At 40.5% G+C, this 19,873-nt stretch overlaps 1 protein-coding gene across 2 annotated transcripts in view; it reads right to left on the minus strand.

The window, feature by feature from the left end:
• Positions 1-3,934: 3,934 nt before the first annotated feature.
• Positions 3,935-19,873, minus strand: part of LOC109247841 (uncharacterized) — a 31,225-nt gene continuing 15,286 nt past the window's right edge. The window contains exons 3-5 of one of the 2 annotated variants that reach the window (XM_053901362.1): positions 12,023-12,159; positions 5,199-5,378; positions 3,935-4,115 (exon numbers count right to left, since the gene is read on the minus strand). In XM_053901362.1, the coding sequence (XP_053757337.1) occupies positions 4,035-4,115; positions 5,199-5,378; positions 12,023-12,159 (398 nt within the window). In that variant the 3' untranslated portion in view covers positions 3,935-4,034. Of the gene's footprint in view, positions 4,116-5,198; positions 5,379-11,096; positions 11,391-12,022; positions 12,160-19,873 lie in introns of those variants that run through there. The other variant, XM_019416953.2, reaches the window with a different exon arrangement.

A 19,873-nucleotide genomic window follows, 5' to 3' on the forward strand; every position in this document is an offset into this window, starting at 1 on the left:
CCATATAAATAAAAACTGATCACTACTGCCAACTATATCAAAAAAACAACTGTTAAACCTGTGAGTCCTTTGCAAAGAGGGGGAGTGTTCAGAGCCTGGATATGCAAAATAGCATCTGATATTGCATGTTTGGAGCAATCAAACACATCTGGGAAAAAGAAACCCACTGTCGCTTAAAGTACCTGCCTCTATTCTCTAGCACATCTGTGGTGCAATTAAAGAACCTAGTGCACAATTAAAATTCAGGTCAGCTAACAGCAACAATGGGGGCTCTTTGATGTGAGGTCAGCTTTGGTCATTCTCATATACTCATTAAACAGGTTAATCAACTTAGTGCAGGATATAGGACAGGACTGACCCAAAAATCTATTTAATTACCATTACCCTGAAAGCATTGGTAGAGAGATCTATTTTATTTGTTTGGCATAGCAACTACTGTTTCATTGTCACTGCATGCTAGAGCTAAAGGTTGCCACTTCTGGAATTGTGTGCTTTTTTTCACAGCTAATGACATGTAGATATAACACAAATATTTGTTTGTATTTATTATTAATGTATTATAAAGGCAGATGGCTTGGTGTATGTCTTTCCTTTTTCCCCCGTGTACACTTCTCTCTTTGGTTAAAGTACTGAAGCATGGGTTAAATTTTGTGGAAGATGTCTCATGCTCTTTTCATTTTGTTTGCTTTACCTTGGGTCAAGAAGGTGTGAATGTGACACATTCAGTCTGGATGAGTAAACTTGACTCATGTTCTCCTAATGGGTTTTATCCAGCACCTGTAAGGAAGGGACAGGTAATATGACCAAGTAGTGCCTATGGTGAACACTCAAGTAGAAAGACCTGAACTTTAGGTCAAAATAGGACTTGGATTTGAATCCAGCTCCCTGATCTATACTCACTGACAAAATGAAGACAATAAGATGACTTTGCAGCATTGTTGTGAGGATACAATAAAATAATGTATATAAAGTGCTTAGTGCAGTGCTTGATACATGGTAGAACTTAATGATGCCTATTCATTAAGAAAAATGCTTTCCTGAGTCACTGAGGGAATCTACAACACCATTAATCAGGGTGCAATTTTCTCTTCCTACTTAAAACCCAATTATTCAGTGCCTCTCAAAAACAAACCAGTTTTTTATAAGTTTATTTATGTTATGTTTATTTTATTTAATTTTATTTTTATTTTTATTTTATTTTATTTTTTTAGTAATCCTTACACCCAATGTGGGGCTCAAACCCGCAAACCTCGAGATCAACAGTCGCATGTTCTCCCAACTGAGACCCAGGCACCGCAATCAGTTTTTGTTTTTTTTTTAATGACAAAACTGAACATACAATATATGGTGTTAAAGAAAATAACGAAAATTCATAACTAATGGGGTCTAAATGACTTCAACAGGAAGGCACTGTGAGTGGGTGTCACAGGTATTATAAATGCTTCTTGTGTCATGCCCGAATAAGATACAGGGAGTCCCCATCTTTGGGGAACAGGAGGTGACATAGGAACACTCAAGGTTAAAAAAATCACGAGTGCCTGGCTGACTCAGTTAATAGAGTCCATGGCTCGTGATTCTCAGGGTTATGAGTTTTCAAGCCCCATGTTGAGCATGGAGACTACATTTAAAAAAAAAAAAAAAAAGTGGCGCCTGGGTGGCTCAATCGGTTTAAGCGACCAACTCTTGATATGGACTCAGGTCATGATCTCACAGTCACGCGATTGAGCCCCTGCTTGGACCTCTGCACTGGGTGTGAGCCTGTTTGAGATTCTCTCTCTCCTTCTCCCCTCTGCCCCTTCCCCACTTGCATGCGTACACTGCTTGCTCTCTCTCTTAAAAAAAAAAAAAGGGGGTTAGGGTACCTGGGTGGCTCAGTTGGTTGATCGTCCCCACTCTTGATTTCGGCTCAGGTCATGATCTCCCAGTTTGCTGAGATAGAGCCCCACGTCAGGCTCTGTGTTGACAGTGCAAGACGGCTTGGGATTCTCTGTCTCCCTCTCTCTCTGCCCCTCCACTGCTCATGCCTGTGCATGTACATGTGTGTGTGCTCTCTCTCTCTCTCTCTCTCAAAATAAATATACATTTTTTAAAAAGGTTAAAAATCATAAGCAGCCCCATATCCCTTTGGAAAATACACTTGATTCTTGTTACTCATGGTAGTTATGTTCTGTACAGTCACCACAACCACTGAATTAGCAAACACTGAACCAGTGTTCCCAGGGGGAAATATAGGGTTAAGCTCCTATGAGCTTCTTGTTACAAACATTTTTTTGTCAAGAAATCAATACAAAACCTTATTTTGTATGTGTTTCTCTTTAAAGACATCTTATTTAACACATACCGTTGGTTCATTAACTTTGAACTCACAGCCAACAGCACTTCAACTCGTGTCTGAATGAAGCTTATCTACTGGAGGAAGTTTCTCCATAAGGCAGGGTCACAGCCTCTTTGCACACAGACAGCAACTCAGTATTGTTCTTGGGGCCATTTTACACAGCAAAAATACCAACAAAAACCACAAAAATACAAAAAGCAGATTAAATTGACCACAAAAAGGATACTTGTTTATCATGTGCAAACAGAAATAAGAATACAGTGCCGGATTGTTCAACCACAGCTGAGAAATGTGTGTTGGGCAACTCAAAGTTTTCACCATTCCACCCATGCCCAATATCTATTGGGGGCAGGGGGTACAAATAAATTTTAACAAGTAGGTGAATTCACAATTGCAAAATCCATGAATAATAAGGCTCAACTGTCAACTTGAAATTTGACATGTCCCCTCTCAATAAGCCCTATATGGCAAGTCTTTTCTTCAGTGTTTGATGGAAAGCTCCTTTGGGAAATTACCAGGTAAAGTCACTGAGTGGCATTTAGGGGACACGTTGCGTGAAAAACACTATAGTAAACTATGTTGTGTTTATTATGTGCCAAGCACAAGTCGAAGTTTAGTTTATTAATTAAATATATGTTAATAGTTATAGTTATTTATTAAAATACTTTTATTATTTAATGATTCAAGTTGTTGCTTTCCTCTATTTTTGATTTAGAAAAGTTAGTTTGGGTGCCCTAGGAAGGAAGCTATCCCAGGTGGTTGGAAGTAGAAAAGCGTACCAGTAGGAAGACTAGAAGCCATGGATTTCTAGAAGTGTTCTCTCACCCCACCTCTTATATAAGAGCATCTATTGATTCATGTTGAGACCAGCCACTACTAGCTAGGCTCAACAGGGTCAGCCAAGTGGAATCTACTTCAGAGAGCTACATAACTCTCAGGATGACAAAGTGTTACACCTGGATGGGAGTCTAATCGTCATCTAATTGAATCTCGCTCGATCTTCCTCGCTCTCTCTTTTTTTTCTTTTTTCACTTTTAATTTTTTTAATTTATTTTTGAGAGACAGAGAAAGAGCATGAGCAGGGGAGGGGCAGAGGACAGAAGGAGACACAGAATCTGAAGCAGGCTCCAGGCTCTGAGCTGTCAGCACAGAGCCCGATGCGGGGCTCGAACCTACAAACCCTGAGATCACAATCTGAGTTGAAGTCAGATGCCCAACAACTGAGCCACCCAGGTGCCCCCCCTTAAAATAAATAAATAAATAAGCGTAACAAATATGTTATAAAATCACATTGTGGTTTAAAATGTGGCACTGAAGAAGGGATATACAAACAGACCAGTGGAGTGGAATACATGCATGGCCATAAAACACACACACACACACACACACACACACACACACACACACACACACACACACACAGCAAGTTTATATGGATGTATGGGTAATCATCTGTAGCACCACTTGAAATCATTTACCAAAATTAATTATAAAGAACTAAACATTTTTATAAATTAGAAAATACAGATATGATATAGATTGATTAATTTTACAATAGTGGATGAAATTACAGAAGAAAAATATCGACTACGTAAAATATTTAATCCTCTGTTTAATAAAAAGTAAAGAAAATGAGAATTATATTTTAGCAGACTCTGATGATTGCCTACCCGGTGTCCATTCTTTCGTATTTTACTTGCTAACAGAACTCCAGTGTTGCCAAAGGAGCAAGGTATCCAATTAATAATCCTGTCTTAGACATCTTTGCAGCAAGGGGTGGCTATGTGGTAAGTTAAGAAAGAAGAAAAGTATTGGAGACTGTTGAAGAAGGCATCCAGCGAAACTTCACAAAAAAGACACACTGTAGCAAATGCTTGATGCTCTTCCCAGTTCCCCTCAGAAACCCTTTATCTGCTGTGTGTGACAACATTCTTGTTTCTGGAGGTTCTGATCCTGACAGCTCACACCTGTTACTTTCTTCAACGACCTTTGAGCTACTAGAGTATCTTTGCCTAGATGTCAGAAGGGCCTGGGTGTTCACCTCCCCATCCTTCCCCCTTGCCTGGGGTGGGGGTCTGAAGGTGGGAGCTACTTGGCTTTGAGAGGACACCAACCTGCCTGATTTATGCTTAGAGTCCAAGATGGGGCTGCAGCACTCCCTTGCGTGGCTTTATCTTCTTCTCTATGCTGTTTCCCTTACTCTACTCATCAATTTCTCCCAGAAATACTTCCTACGTAAGTCACTAACACAAGAACGGGCCAAGGCCTGCTTCTGGGGAATCTGACCTAAGACATATTCTCAGCTGGCCTGCCCTTTCATCTTTTGTTCCTTCACACTGCCACCTTTTTTCTTTTTGGAGCATGGAAGAAATGCCTGGAGGTTCAGCAGCCATCTGGCAAACACAAGGCAAGAAGCACCAGGTCACAGATCCATACTCTAAGGATGATATAGCAAAAAGACGGGGAAAACCTGATTACCTGATGGTTTAATTAAATTGTCCTACTAGTCCTGGATAGACTTATTTTTGCATAAAACAGGTAACTACTTACTGAGGTGCCTGGTGGGGCATATAATAACACCCGCCCCCCCCCCCCCAAAAAAAAGATGTCCACATCCTAATTCCTTAAACCTGTAGCTGGGCCATGTTACACAACAAAGAGGAATTAAGGGTGCAGATGGAATTAAAGTTGCTACTCTGCTAACCTTAAAGCGGGGAGAGTAGTCTGAATTATCCAGGTGGGCCCGGTGTAATCACAAGAGTTTTTAAAAGCGGAAACGGAAGCAAAAGAGAGATCAGAGCTAAAGAAGATGTGATGGTAGAAGCACAGGTGGGAGGAATTATATGTGAGAACGACCACTCACCTCTGCCCGCTGCAAAGACGAAGACAGGGGCCACCAGCCAAGGCACGCAGGCGGCCTCTGGAAGCTGGACAAGGCGAGGAAACAGATTCTCCCCCGTAGAGCCTCCAGAAGGGAACACAGCCCTGCCAACTCCTGGATTTTAGCCCAGTGAGACTCATTTTGGACCTCCGACCTCCAGAACTGTTAAGAGTAAGTTTGTTTCGTTTAAGCCATCAAGCTTGGTAATTTGTTACAACAGCAATAGAAAACCAATACAGCCATGTATATTTGAAATTTGCTAAGAGAGTAGATCTTAAGCATTCTCATCCAAAAAAAGGCAACTATGTGAGGCGACAAATATGTTAATTAACTCAATTGTGGTAATGATTTCACAATGTATACATATATCATATCATCATGTTCTATACTTTAAACATACACAATTTTGTTTGACAATTATTCCTCAATAAAGCTGGGGAGAGGAGGGAGGAAAACTAATATACCTGGTTTTCTGTCAATTGCAGACTAATTCAATCCTAAATGATATTTTTTGACTGAAAATGGGTAATATTTTTGATATAAGAAAATCTTATACAAATCAATAAAAAACACTAAACCAATAAGTTGATGGGAAAATAACACATGTAAACAAAATACACCATGAAGAAGTATAGGTGTTAAGAAACGACGTAGAAATAGGTTTTCTACAAAAACATATGAAATGTTTTTTTAAATGTTTATTTTTGAGAGAAGAGAGAGCACAAGTGGGGGAGGAGCAGAAAGAGAGGGAAGCACAGATTCAGAAGCAGGCTCCAGGCTCTGAGGTGTCAGCACAGAGCCCGACACGGGGCTCGAACCCACGATGCTTAACGACTGATGCTTAACCAACTGAGCCACCCATGTGCCCCTGAAATAGTTCTAAATATCAAGAGAAAATCATTACAAAATTACATGAAAAAGCAAGACAGAATTTATATTGTGTGTTTCCAACTATATTTTATAAATAAGCATGGGGGCTCTTGAGTGGGTCAGTCAGTTAAGCATCACACTTCAGCTCCATGATCTCATGGTTTGTGATTTCAAGCCCCACATTGGGCTCTGCATTGACAGCACGGATCCTGCTTTGGATCTTCTGTCTCCCTCACTCTCTGCCCCTCTCAAGCTTCCTCTCTCTCTGTCTCTCTCAAAAATAAAACTAAAAAATTAAAAAATAAAAACAAGCATTGAAAAAGACTGAAAGGAAAAAATAAAAGGAAAGGTTTTTGAAATAGCAAGATTTGGGGTGTCTTTTCCTTCTTTCTATTACCTTTTCATACAGGCCATCCCTAAATGGCTAGCTCTCTCACTTTATTCAGTTCTCTTTAATAGAAAAAAGAAAATAAACTATGCCTTAAAAAATAATTGTAACACGAATACAAAATAATTATAACCCAAAATGCTACTTGCCCTAATACATGGAGGGAAGTGTAAGGCCAGGTGCTGGCACAAAGGAGGGGTGAGGTTTTGCCTAGGAACACTGGGAAGGCCTCACAGTGGGGGCAGGCAATTGAGTAGGGTCTTACCCAGGCCCACAAAGCAAGCAGGACGCTGCAGACAGAAGAAGGCACAAGGCCAAGGTGTTGAGTAAACTGCAAACAGCTGCGATGGCCAGAACACAGAGTGGGAAGGAGAGAGCAGTGAAAGACTAGGTATGGATATGGAGAAGCCTGAGCTGAAAGGGTTTACATCATAAGTACTAGAGTTTGACATTTACTGTACTGGGAAGTAACTTTTGGCAGGAAAGAGCTGTGGTTGTATTATTTTATAAGGATTTTTCTGCTGCAGTGTGAGGATGGACAGGGGACCGAAGGCAGTGGAATAAGTTAGTTTGATTGCAATTATCCAGGCAAGAGGTCCGAACTGAATGCAACAGATATTTGAGGAATTTATGAGCCAAGGCAAATGAGTTCAAGGAAATAGGGGGGCAAATTTCCAGTGTTTACTGAGCCTCTTTCTACCAATATTTCCCTGGCTTTTTAAATGAGAGGTAACATGCATACAGAAAGTCATGGATATAAATGCATGGCATGTACAACTCCATGGATTATCACAAAGGAACCCACTCACGTAATCACCCTCCAATGAATGGATCATATCTTGGACTATTGGCGCCTCAAAGGAAGTGACATCCACTTGCTTGGGCCAACAACCCAGAAGTCATCTTTTATTCTTGTCTACCCTTTGTATCATACATCTAAGTCATCAGAAGTCCTGTCAAGTCTACCTTCAAGGTATATCCAGAACTCAACCTGTTCTCACCACCTCCACTATTACCCTACTGCAAACTACCATCATTTCCACACTGTTCTATTGCCATAGCCTCCTCCCTGTTGTCTCTTACTCCCGTCTTGCTCCCCGTGATCCACACAGCTACTGAAGTGGTCCTTTTAATTATGGGGATTGTATCACGTTACTCCCTGTATCGTATCAACTTCATAGCCCTAGTTCTTCACTCTTCTCTGCATTGGTGCCCTTTGTCAAGTAACTTGGGAGTGATCTGCCTCACCCTCTTTGATTCTGGGCTCAGCTGTGTGATTAGCATAGCAGATATGACATAAGTGCAGGCTTCAACTGGGTTTAGGCACGAAGGTTTTTGCTTTTGCAAAATTGTGTCAAAGTCCATGCTTCTCCCAACTTAGGTATGAATTTAAGTCTCACAAGATGCACCGAATTGGTATAACCTAATTCATTCACATCCAGAACTCTAGCTATTAGGTGTTGATGATCAGTAGGCCCTGCAATACAGGAAGGAGCACAAAAATAAAATTACCATCAACAGAGAATGATCACTTCATGGTATCACTATATCACTCTGCTCCATGTGCCTTTCCGGATTGCCTTGCACAGTCTCGTCGCTGTACTTGAGCATTACCCCAGGATCCCCTGCTTTATGTCCTGGCTAAGGGTTCTGGCCAGCATCCCACCTTTACCCATGCCCTTCCCTACCCACACTGGCCCATGTTGGTCTCTGTCTCACCCTGCACAGTGTCTTTTAGCAATCTCTTCCCAATCTCCACAGCTGGCATCAGATAAAAGGGAATCTCTGGTCTCTCTCACTGTGCACCTGTCCCCCTTCCTTCCCACTGCACTCTGGACTTTATTCAGCTGCCCATTCCATCTTTGCCTCATCCTGGAAACTGACCACTTAGCATCATCTTCTTGGCTAACTTTGAATCCCCTAGAGTCATAGTTCAGATCAAAACAATCTCTTTTTCTTCTGTTTTTTTTTTTTTTTTTTTTTTTTTTTCCTCACTGCATCATTTATTTGGAAAAGGAAACTTATCCATTAGGTACAACAGCATAGCACCTACAGGCTCTCAAAAAATGTTTTAATGTTAATTTCTTTCAAAACTAGAATAAAAAAGAAAATAATGAAGATATAATAATGAATCCAATCTGTATTATATTCATCTTTGTACCCTGTATTTGTAAAATTCATACAATTTTATTTAAAAATTTTTTAATGTTTATTTTTGACAGAGAGAGAGAGACAGAATATGAGCAGGGGAGAGGCAGAGAGAGAGGGAGACACAGAATCTGAAGCAGGCTCCAGGCTCTGAGCTATCAGCAAAACCAGACGTGGGGCTCGAACCCATGAGCCACAAGATCGTGACCTGAATCAGAGACGCTCAGCCAACTGAGCCACACAGGTGCTCCTAATCTCAGTCACTTTTATGTATTTTTTAAGTTTATATATTTATTTTGAGAGAGAGACTGAGCAAGTGAGTGGGGGAGGGGCAGAGAGAGAGGGAGAGAGAAGAATCCGGAGCAGGCTCTGCACTGACAGCATGGAGCCTAATATGGGGCTTGAACCCATGAACCATGAGATCATGACCTGAGCCAAAATCAAGAGTCAGATGCTCAACCGACTGAGCCACCCAGGTGCTCCTAATCTTAGTTACTTTTAAATGAAGGAAGGGATCCACAAAGGCAAAAGTGGCTAAGGCAAGCAAATGTCATAATAGGATCCTGGTTGCTTTTGAGTATGTTGTTACCTTTTGTGGGTATATGTGTGCTTCAACTTAACTGTAAACTCCTTAAAAATTTGTGTAATCTTTTTTACATACTTGTTTTCCCTAGAGAAACGGTCTCTTTATTAGAAACTTGTTTTAATTGGCTAACCAAATGTAACACGCTCCCCACAATATAGAAAGCTCAGTAGTTGGTTGCATTTTCCTTTCCCCATTCTAGGGTCAGAGCCACAGATAGTAGACTGAGTGGGCCCTACATGGTTGCTAAATCTACATGAAGACAGTAGAGATGACCCAGTGTCTTTCAATCAGTCTTGTGATTGAAAGTTCACAATCAGGTGAGCATTCTCACGTGTTATTAGAGGCAAATGAGAGAAGGCAGTAGGTATTTGCTCATTCATTTATTCATATGATCAAGTAGTAGAATTCTGGCTCCTTTTCTCTTACTAGTTATGTGCCCTAGGCAAGTAATTCAGACTCTCTTTGCCTCAGCTTTCTGAACTAGAAGCTGGAGAATAAGTGACTATTAGCTTCAGAGGGCCATGATGAAGAATAAGTGAGATAATCTACATCAAGGCCTACAATGGCACCTGAAAAGCATTCTAGAAAGCTCTCATTAACTGGACAAAAATTTGAGTGCCAACATGTTTATTGAACTGATGCACGTCAACGGAATGAACTAATAGTGATCTAACATCCAACGGCCTTGTCTTGGGTTCTTTTGCTTCCCAGCTCTCCTCAGGTGAGCACACAAGCTGCTGGAAGCTTACGTAGGTCATTCTCACCCAGCTGCATAAATCAAGCGTATTTGTCTTCACTGGCCTTTGGTGGAATGTAGGCACCTGGAACATATCTTACCCTGCTGAGTATTTGCTGACCAAGGAGAGGATTTGTCAGCATCCCTGTGGGTTACAAAAGAAGTATCCTGATGGTTGGGGGGGGTGGTTAGGGGATGGTTAGGGAATGACTGGAAAGGCCACCCTCTGGTCTTACCAGCTCCCCTTTTGCCTCCACTTCTCCACAGGGCAGCAGATTGATCTTTTTGAAGGTGTGCATTAAATCACATCACTTTCCTGATTATCCCTTTAAAGGCATCTCTTTGAGTTTAAAGTGCTAATTCAAAATGGCACGGCAAGCCCTCCAACCTCTACCCCAGTACCCCTCTCCATCTGATCATTCCCATTTTCCCTCCAACTCCAGACTTGACCTTAGTTTTTCAGCTCCTCAAACAGCATGTTCTCTTTATCTCACAGACCTCCTACCTGCCTCCCCCTTGGAGTTCCCTCTGCCGACAGCCATTGTCTCTTTTCTCTTCGTTGGCTAAATCCCACCCCACTGCTGAGAAATGACTCTGACACGTAGACCAGATTAGATGCGCTGGCTTTGCTCTAATAGTGCTCTCCTGCAGCACCTAGGGTTTCCCCAACCAGCATTGCAGTCTATTGTGATTCTCTGTTGAATGCCTACCTTTCTCAACAGAGTATAAGCTTTTTTTTTTTTTTTAAAGATTTTATTTTTTTAAGTCATCTCTTCACCCAACATGGGGCTCAAAACTCAACCCCAAAATCAGGAGTTACACACTCTACTAACTGAGCCAGCCAGGCACCCCTCAGAGTGGAAGCTTTATGGGGCTACCGCTATACCTGTCTTGTTCATGACTGTATCCTCAGCATGAACAAGACAGGTATAGGACGAACCCAGTGCTTCGTCCATAGTATCTCTCAACACGTATTTGCTGACTAAAAAATAGAATGAATAAATCAGAAAATAAAGTCCTAAGGGAGAAAAACCAAAAAAATAAAAAATAAAAAAAGAATCTCAATGCCAAGAATCAGCCCGCATCCATTAAAGCAACACAAGTTGGGGCCAGAGACTAATAGAGTTATATGGGTAACCCCTCTCTACCTCAGTTTCCTCATCGGTAAATCAGGGATACTAAAAAACCTATCTTAGAGGGTTGTTGTGAGGATTGTCAGATAATAGAAATAAAGCTGGCATTGTATGTGATTGTTATTTTTGTTATTCACAAAAGGCATGTTTCCTGGGTCATGTACTTCATTCCACACAGTGGATGCAGAGACAGTTTACTGAAACGCCTGTGCAGGAAGGGCTATTTGTGGACTGGTGACGTTGTGGTGCCACATCCTAGAAGGACATACAGCAAGAATGGCTGGAGCTGCTACTCCCTGGAGTGTCCTGTTATCTATAACATGGTACAGATTAGAGAATCATGACCCTGCTCTGTGGAAATGCATATAACCCACTGCTACATTTTCAGGCCATCTGGAGAACGGGGCCCAATGAGTATTCCATCTTTATCCTCTCTAGTCCCCAAGAATAACACATCAAAGAGCGTGTTTGCATCCCTGCAATAGATAACAGCACTGCCATAAGCTTCAGGGTCCACACATGCTACAGATAGAATGAATTAATAATTTCACATATTTATAAAATATGAATTAACCTAAGAAATATGTAACTCTAAGTAAAATTTCTGTTTTTTTAAAACTGAGCAGAGAAAGGCACTTTGATAAATGAAAGGCTAGTACATTTTCATTATATAGTATCACCAAATTGGCACTTATCACAAGCAACACATCACTGTTCTCAGATATACAGATGTCGACACAACAGAAGCATCAGGTTACTGGATGGGGGGGTTGGGGGGGAGTTGGGAGGGGTAATCCAGACAACTGACTTTTTAAATGATATTTGATTATTTGGCTTTTTTTTTAACAATAGAAAAACAAGTGATATGATCAGTAAGAATTCTAGAGGCTCTAGTACATTTATATAAGCACAGTAAATTACTTGTAAAAACCATGGAGCATTTACCTTAGTCTTTGTGTATGATACGCTATGTCTGTGTGGAACCCAGTTTGCTCTGATGGTAAACAGCTCTTCTTTCTGAAACCTTGCCTTCTCCTCCTCTGCTCTGTTGAGAGGTTCCCTTAATAGCCGAATTGGTTTTCCTGGAAGAAGAAAAAGAAAGCAGTGTGAGAAAAGTATATGTTAGACTTCTTCCCTTTACTGTAGTGATAATTTACATTCATAGTCAAAGATGTAAAGATCCACACATCAGCTTTGTAAAGAAGTTGTAAAAATGTAAAGCAGTATCCTGTATTAAATATACCATAAAGGGGCGCCTGGGTGGCTCAGTCGGTTAGGCGTCCGACTTCGGCTCAGGTCACGATCTCGCGGTCTGTGAGTTCAAGCCCCGCGTCGGGCTCTGTGCTGACAGCTCAGAGCCTGGAGCCTGTTTCGGATTCTGTGTCTCCCTCTCTCTCTGACCCTCCCCCGTTCATGCTCTGTCTCTCTCTGTCTCAAAAATAAACGTTTAAAAAAATAAATAAATAAACAAATAAATAAATATACCATAGCAAAGAAAAAATTTGTCAGTCTACTCTACAATGACATAATATACCAAAAATCAACCTTCTCTCTCCTCATGTCCTGGATCCTGAAACAACAATATGTATATCTGCAAGAGTGCTGTAAGCATGTGGATTATTTATTACTGGGTTTGGGGATTATTTTATTGCTAAATAGGCTTGAGGGGGGACTATGCATTATCTATGAGATGTTTCCAAACATTATCAAGGAAACATCATTAGAAAAGAGAGCAACTTTGTAACTTAATGTTCTACTTCCTCATAAAGAATTTTCCATTCAGAACCTGAAATAATACTATATTATTGTATATAATAATATACATACAAATAGATATAAATATACACACACAGGATCTAAAAGCACAATAGAAAAAAAGATTTTTTTTTAAAGAAGAAAGTATTAGCATTACCTCCAGGTAAAGAAATATGTGAGCTCAGATGGAAGGCCTTTATATGTAAAGCCAAGAATACTTATTTCCATATTGTGAAATGTGTCCAGTTTTGCGGAGATAATAGCATTGACTGAAAAATATTAATTACAATAAATCTCCCAGAAACACCCTAAACTAGAATCTCTCCCTCTAGCCCAGGATGGTCTGTAGAGCAGACCAAGGAGCTCACCCCTGCCTTCCACTCCTGCTGTCTAGCCTTTTTTGAATGCTTCCAGGTAAACTAGAAAATTTCCCTTTGGCATCCAGAAGGACCCAAAGTTACCCTTAATGGAAACTCCCTCAGGACCCCCACAACCACAACCTCAAACAACCGGCCAGAGATTCACCCAAAATCAGGCTTGAGAGCTCTGTCCCAAGTGGGGCCACCCAGTCTCTTGGCAATCCCCACCTAGACTCAAACACCATAGCTACACACAGAGCTACCTGAGAGAAGGGAAGAGATTCTTCCTGCTCCACACTCCTCCAACCTCCATGTGTATCTGAACCCATTCATCCACTAACACACTTTGGGAAAACGTATTGAGTCCAGAATAAAATACCAATGAATATAAAGAGGGGAGACTGGAATAGTGCATGGTATTGGTACTTGCCAAAACTCTTATTACTGAAACCTCTCCCCAGACCTGTTCCTTCGCAGCATAAAAAATTATACTGCTAAATTCCAAGCTGTGATCTTGAAGGATATGTTGTATATAAAGCCTATTTGAAAACAGGGAGGATGAGAGATGGCCCATATGTAAAAACTATCTTTTATTAGAAATTTCTATTGCACTAAGAGCTCTGTGTGCATTATCTCTAGAAGTTTCTATGATCATTCCATTCTACAGGGGATGAAACTGAAGCTCAGAGACATTAAGTAACTTGCCCAAGATTACATAGCTAGTAATATCTGAGTTAGGTTTGAACACAGATTTTCAAGACCCTTGTTTTTAATCACTAACCCAAACCATACTGCTTATCTTTATAGATTAGGCAAATGTGGACAGTATGAAGAAGAATCCATTTGTTGATTTAACAAACAATACTTTTACCACAATACATGACAACCTTGTCAACAGTGTTTGAAGGAAAATCATTAGAAGAACATAAAGAAATGTTAGTTTGTCTTTATATTGTACACACACAAACATAATACACACTGTGTTTAAATTAGTGAAACCATGAAAATACAGGAAAGCACATTTGGGGCAGAAAGGCTGTATCATGTGATCAAATGATCTGATTCTGTGGTCATTAGGGTTTTCCTCCAGCCCTGACAAGAACCTACATGGTTAACCCTAGAGGCTATAAAGAGCAAGGTTAATCAAAGAACAATACTAAGTGCAGTGTAGTCTCCTGACTTGATTCTGGAACAAAAGAAAAAATGCCATGAATGGGAAAACTCGTGAGACTTAAGTTTAGTTAAAAGTAACATACCACCGTTAACTCCTCAGTTTTGACAAATGCCCAATGGTTATTTAAAATATTAACAGTAGGACAAACTGGGAGAAGGAAACACAGGAACATTACACTATCTTTGGAATTCTTCTGGGTATCTAAAATCATTTCAAACTAAAAAAATCAGTTTAAAAAAACCTAAGGGGAGCCTGGGTGGCTCAGTTGGTTAAGCGTCCAGCTTCGGCTCAGGTCATGATCTCGCAGTTCGTGAGTTCAAGCCCTGTATCGGGCTCAGTACTGACAGCTCAGAGCCTGGAGCCTGCTTCAGATTTTGTGTCTCCCTCTCTCTCTGCCCCTCCCCCACTCGCACCCTGTCTCTATCTCTCTCTCTCCCCAAATCAAATAAATATTTTAAAATTTTTTAATTAAAAAAAACTAAGTAAAATTTAAATGTAAAAATAAGAGAGAAAGAGAAGACAGCACAATGCTAGAAACCAGGAACTCATCTTGCTGGCCTCTTATCATATCGAAACAGAAAAACCATGCAGGACAATTTTGCAAATTATTAATTTGGTTATTAATATGGTCACACAGATGCAAAATTATTGAAAGTATATTTAATAAAGAGAAAGGTGATCCTCAAAGACTAGAAATATGCATCAGTTAAGCCCAAAGCTTGCTTTTTCTGAGAAACTGTCTGGGGAGCTTACTCTCTTGCTAGTACTTCATTAGCAGACATTCCCTTTACTGGAGTGAGTATTAAAAGAATCTGCTACTAGACACAAAGGAAGACTTGAAGAAAATAGCAAAAAATACCGTGTTCTTGGTCAAAGACTTAACATCCTAAAATTCAGTTCTCCCTATGTCAATCTGTAAACGTGACATGTTTCCAACAAAAAAATTAATAATTTTTGTGGGACAAGTGGATAAGCTGGTTTCAATGTCCGTAAGCAAGCAAGAATAGCCACGAAAATCTGGGGGGAAAGGTCATAGGAGAGCATGCCAGAGCGAGGCGGATTTTAAAATACATCATAAAGCTATAGTTTGTAAACAAAGTGGTACTGATGGGGGATGGGAGGGAGGGGAGGGTGGGAGATGGGTATTGAGGAGGGCACCTGTTGGGATGAGCACTGGGAGTTGTATGGAAACCAATTTGACAATAAATTTCATATCAAAAAAAAAAACCAAAAAAAAAAAAAACCAACAAAGTGGTACTAGTGCATGACTCTTCAAACTAATCAATGGAATAAAACAGAATGTTCATAAAAGACAAATTCTTGAGGTAATTTAATATACAGCACTAATTTTTTAGAACATTAATGAAAAGATATTGTTCAATAAATGGTATTGAGGCAAACAGGTGGCCATGTGGAAAATATCAGTAAGGCTGGTTTTCTACTTTGTACGCCCCACCAAAAATAAGTTCCCAGATGTATCAAATATGAATTCATATGCAAATAGAGGAAAACCTAGAAGGATTTTTAAAAATAACCTATTTTGAGAAAAGCCTCTTGTATAAAATAAAACCTTTCAGTCATAAAAGATAAAGACTGGATATTTGACTACATAAAAATAAAAACTTTCTGCACAGGGTGAGGAGTGAGGAGACTAAATAAAATACAAACAGTGAACTGGTAAATATGTTTGTGATTCATATCTCAGAAAAAAAGACTAGCATTATTAATACATAAAGATCTATAAGAAATCAATAAGAAAAAGAATAAAACCCAATAGAAAAGTGGACAAAGGATAGGAAAAGTACAGTTTACAAAATAAGAAATACAAACAGCTCTTTAAACTTAAGCAAAGACGTTCACCCTTACTAACAAGGTAAGTACACATTAAACTACACACTAAGGCAAAATTTTGCCTTCCAAACTGGAAAAGACCCAGAAATTTGACATCACACTGTTTTCCCAAAGATGTGAGGAAACAGGCATTCTCATCCATGGCTGGCATGAGTATAAATTGGTATGATTGTTTCTGGAGGCAAGCAACACAATTCCAAACAAGACCACCAATGCTCATACCTCCTGACCCAGCAATTCCAGTTCTAGCTATTCACCCTCCAGGCACACTGTCCCATTTGCAGGATCCCACAACTACAAGAATATTAATGGCCGTGTTGGTATTGGTAGCAAAATACCAATATTTTGGTAGCAAATCTTAGAAATTACCAGAGGAAGACAGGTTAAATAAACTAGGTTAACACCCATGTAGTGGAATACTACTCCACAGATGCTCTACAGGAGCTGGGGGTGAAAACCCTCTGGGATCCACTATGGAAAAAAAGGAAACAATGAAACAATGAATAACATGCAATCATGGTGGGGGTGGGGCGGGGCTGGTGTTGCTACATGGATATGTGCAGGGGAACTGTTGGCTGAGGGTACAAATATAGGAAGAGGCTCGGTGACAGAATTTTGTGGGCTTTCTCCATTGGCCTAATTATTTTATAATGAACGTTAATTCCATTCTAAATAAGGAAAATAAGCAAAGTCAATTTTATAAGAAAATCAAATGCCCTGTTACTACTCAAACGCATTTCGGAGAAGAAAGTGAAAACAAATAAAACCACCTGGTTCTTGAGGCCCCTCTCCCCCATCCTCAGCAGTCCCCACCCTCTCCCTAGGAAAACAAGGTTGTGTTAAACCCTCAAAGCCTCCCAGCTCAGTTGTTAAGGTAATTGTGTTTACTCTTTTCCAAACAAAGTAATTTGAATCAGAAAAGTAAATGTGCTCAGTCTTCAAGCTCTTTGATGTCACCTTCCTCCTTGCTCTCGAGTGTGCGACACCGACACCCACACCGCCCACAGCACTAGGCCCCGAGCAGGACACACGAATTCTATAAGCATTGCCATAGCTGCACCATTTTGCTTGTGATCACGATGTAAAACAAATAAAACAGAAAGAAAATCAAATTCGAAATAAAATAATAGGCCCGGAAAAACACAAGCTGTGGGGTTTTTCTGCCCTTTGAACGCTTGTGGAGATTATGAAACTTTGGAGTAGTTTTAAAGCTCGGAACAATTTCTAGTGTCGCAGAGTCCCAGAGACAAGACTATTTTCTTTCCCGAAAATAACATCTGATCAAGGCAAATGGTATGTTTGAAACATTAAGAGCCAGCATCAGTACCTCCTGAGCCTATCAGTTGCTTTCCCTCTAGATGACCCTTGTTAAACAGCACACCAGCTCTAAATGTGATTTTAGGATTTTAGGTTTCTAAGACTCTGGAGCTGGTGGTTGTTTAGTCATGCAGGCTGGATCTGTGCAGGCAAAGGACAGAGACGTCCATGCTGTATTAGATGAGCTATCCGGGTCATCCAAATAAAATCCTCTAGCCTATGAGACACCTACTGTGTCCTTCACCTCAATCCACCCACCATCAGCCGGGTCTGCTCACTCACTTTGTGGGGTCCTGGGTCTACTCACCTGGAGTTCTAGTTTCTTTTAACTGTTCCCCCCCCTCCTTTTAACACCCCTTTCCCCCCCTTTTCCTTAGAAAAACAAATTTGAAGTTAGAAGGTATTTAAAAAGAAAAAAAAAAATAGGAAAAGATCCAAAAGAAACCTGCTAGAGTATCCTTTGCTCATTTAACACCCTAAGGTTAAGCTTCTCTAATGGCATCTAAATCCTTGGGGTTTGTTTGTTTGTTTTTTTCATTATTTTATGTACTTGCAATAAAAACATTCTTTAGACTTTGGAAATTCTAAATAAAACAAGAACAAAAGAGTGTTCCTTCTTTTCAGCTCCCACCCAAATGTTACCATTGTAAATCAAGGTAAGAAAGTAAATTAACTGCTGGCATTTAAATGTTTGCTGTCCCAAATATTTATTCCTTTCCACTCCCCCAAATTTGTTTTATACAAAACAATGCTCGTAAAAACAATAAATATTCATTCTTTATCTACTAAAATTTTTAGATCAAAGTACCGTGTGGCCCAAATCCTCAATAGCGAAAAGTAACATTGTTTGTTCAGCAGGAAGCCTTCAACTTCCCATTAGCAACCTGACCAAGTGTGGTTCCCATTTATCTGTAAGTGCTACAGCGCTAGGTGTAGACATAATATGATTACAACTTTGTATTTGCAAATACACTTTGCAAACAGAGTTTCACGTATCCTTTAAATGCACCATGTGCTGGCAGGCCTGCCCACTGTTGCACACACCTCACCAAGCTGTTTTTCTGTATCTGCATGTTTGCTTCCCACTGCTGGAATATCAACTCCAGGGAGGAACCAACTCTCTGCTACCTCTGTAGTCTTCTGGGGGGAGTGGCCTGGAGTCCTTCACGGAAGAGGTGACACAACCTGAGTCCTGAAGGACATTCAGGCACAGGGCAAGTGGTGAAGACTAGAAAGGCGTTGCTGGTGGAGGAAACCACATGACCGAACGCCTGGAAAGCTGCACGTAATTCAGAATGCCTGGAGCCTACTGTATAAACCTGGGTCATAGAGCATATGACTATGGTGTAGGAAACAAAAGCCTTAGGGAGAGTCAAACAGGGAGCTCAACGACTTTTTAGTCCCCTGCTGTAAGCAACAGGAGGTGTTCCTTGAACATGTTTTTCTCTTGAAAATCTTTATCTTTATTTGTGCTAATTGGGGAAAAAATATGTTCATTGTTAAAGAAAAACCAAGTAGTAAAAAAAGTGCATAGAATAAAAAATACATGCTCTACCCTCATTCTGTAGAGGTAACACTTTAGTGTTTTATCATAGACCTGGGCTTTTCACTTAAGTGTTTTAAGAAAAAAGTGTCATGATCAGTTTCTGTACCAAAAAATCACTTTGAGTATAAGGTAGTAGATGGGGTAGCTAAAGGCTGGGAGACTCCCCAAGAGACTGGGACAGTTCTTTCGGAGAGGGTAAGAGCCAGGGACAGGGCGGGCAGCAACAAGGGGTGGAGAGGAGGGCACTTAGGTTCTCATCAATCCAAGGGTGACTAAGAGGGAGGAGTCAAGGATAACACCTTGATTTGGGCTTAAATTGATGAGTTTGGAAATACAGAAGAAACATGGGTTTGTGGGAGGAAAGTAGGAGTATAATTTTGGACATGATGAGTTGATGTGGCCATGGGACAGCCAGGAATGTCCAGGATGTCCTGGATCTGGGGTTGAGGTGAGGGATTTGGAGTAAATTTCGTGTGATGGTGAGATTGTCAGGAACAACCAGAGAAAGGCCTGTATTTAAGAAACAAGCAGTCGGGGCACCTGGATGGCTCAGTCCATTAAATGTCCAATGTTGGCTCAGGTCATAATCTCACAGCTCATGAGTTCAAGCCCCGTATCAGGCTCTCTGCTGTCAGTGCAAAGCCCATTATGGATCCTCTATCTCCCCCTCTGTCTGCCTCTCCCCCTCTCTCTCTGTCTCAAAATAAATAATCATTAAAAAATTTTTTAAAAAGAAAAAGAAACAAGCAGGCATGGGAGACCTTATAAAGAAATGGAGAAGGAGGAGACCTAGA

This window comes from Panthera pardus, unplaced genomic scaffold (assembly GCF_024362965.1).
Source record: "Panthera pardus isolate Hobbes unplaced genomic scaffold, ASM2436296v1 HiC_scaffold_13, whole genome shotgun sequence".
NCBI lineage: Eukaryota > Metazoa > Chordata > Mammalia > Carnivora > Felidae > Panthera > Panthera pardus.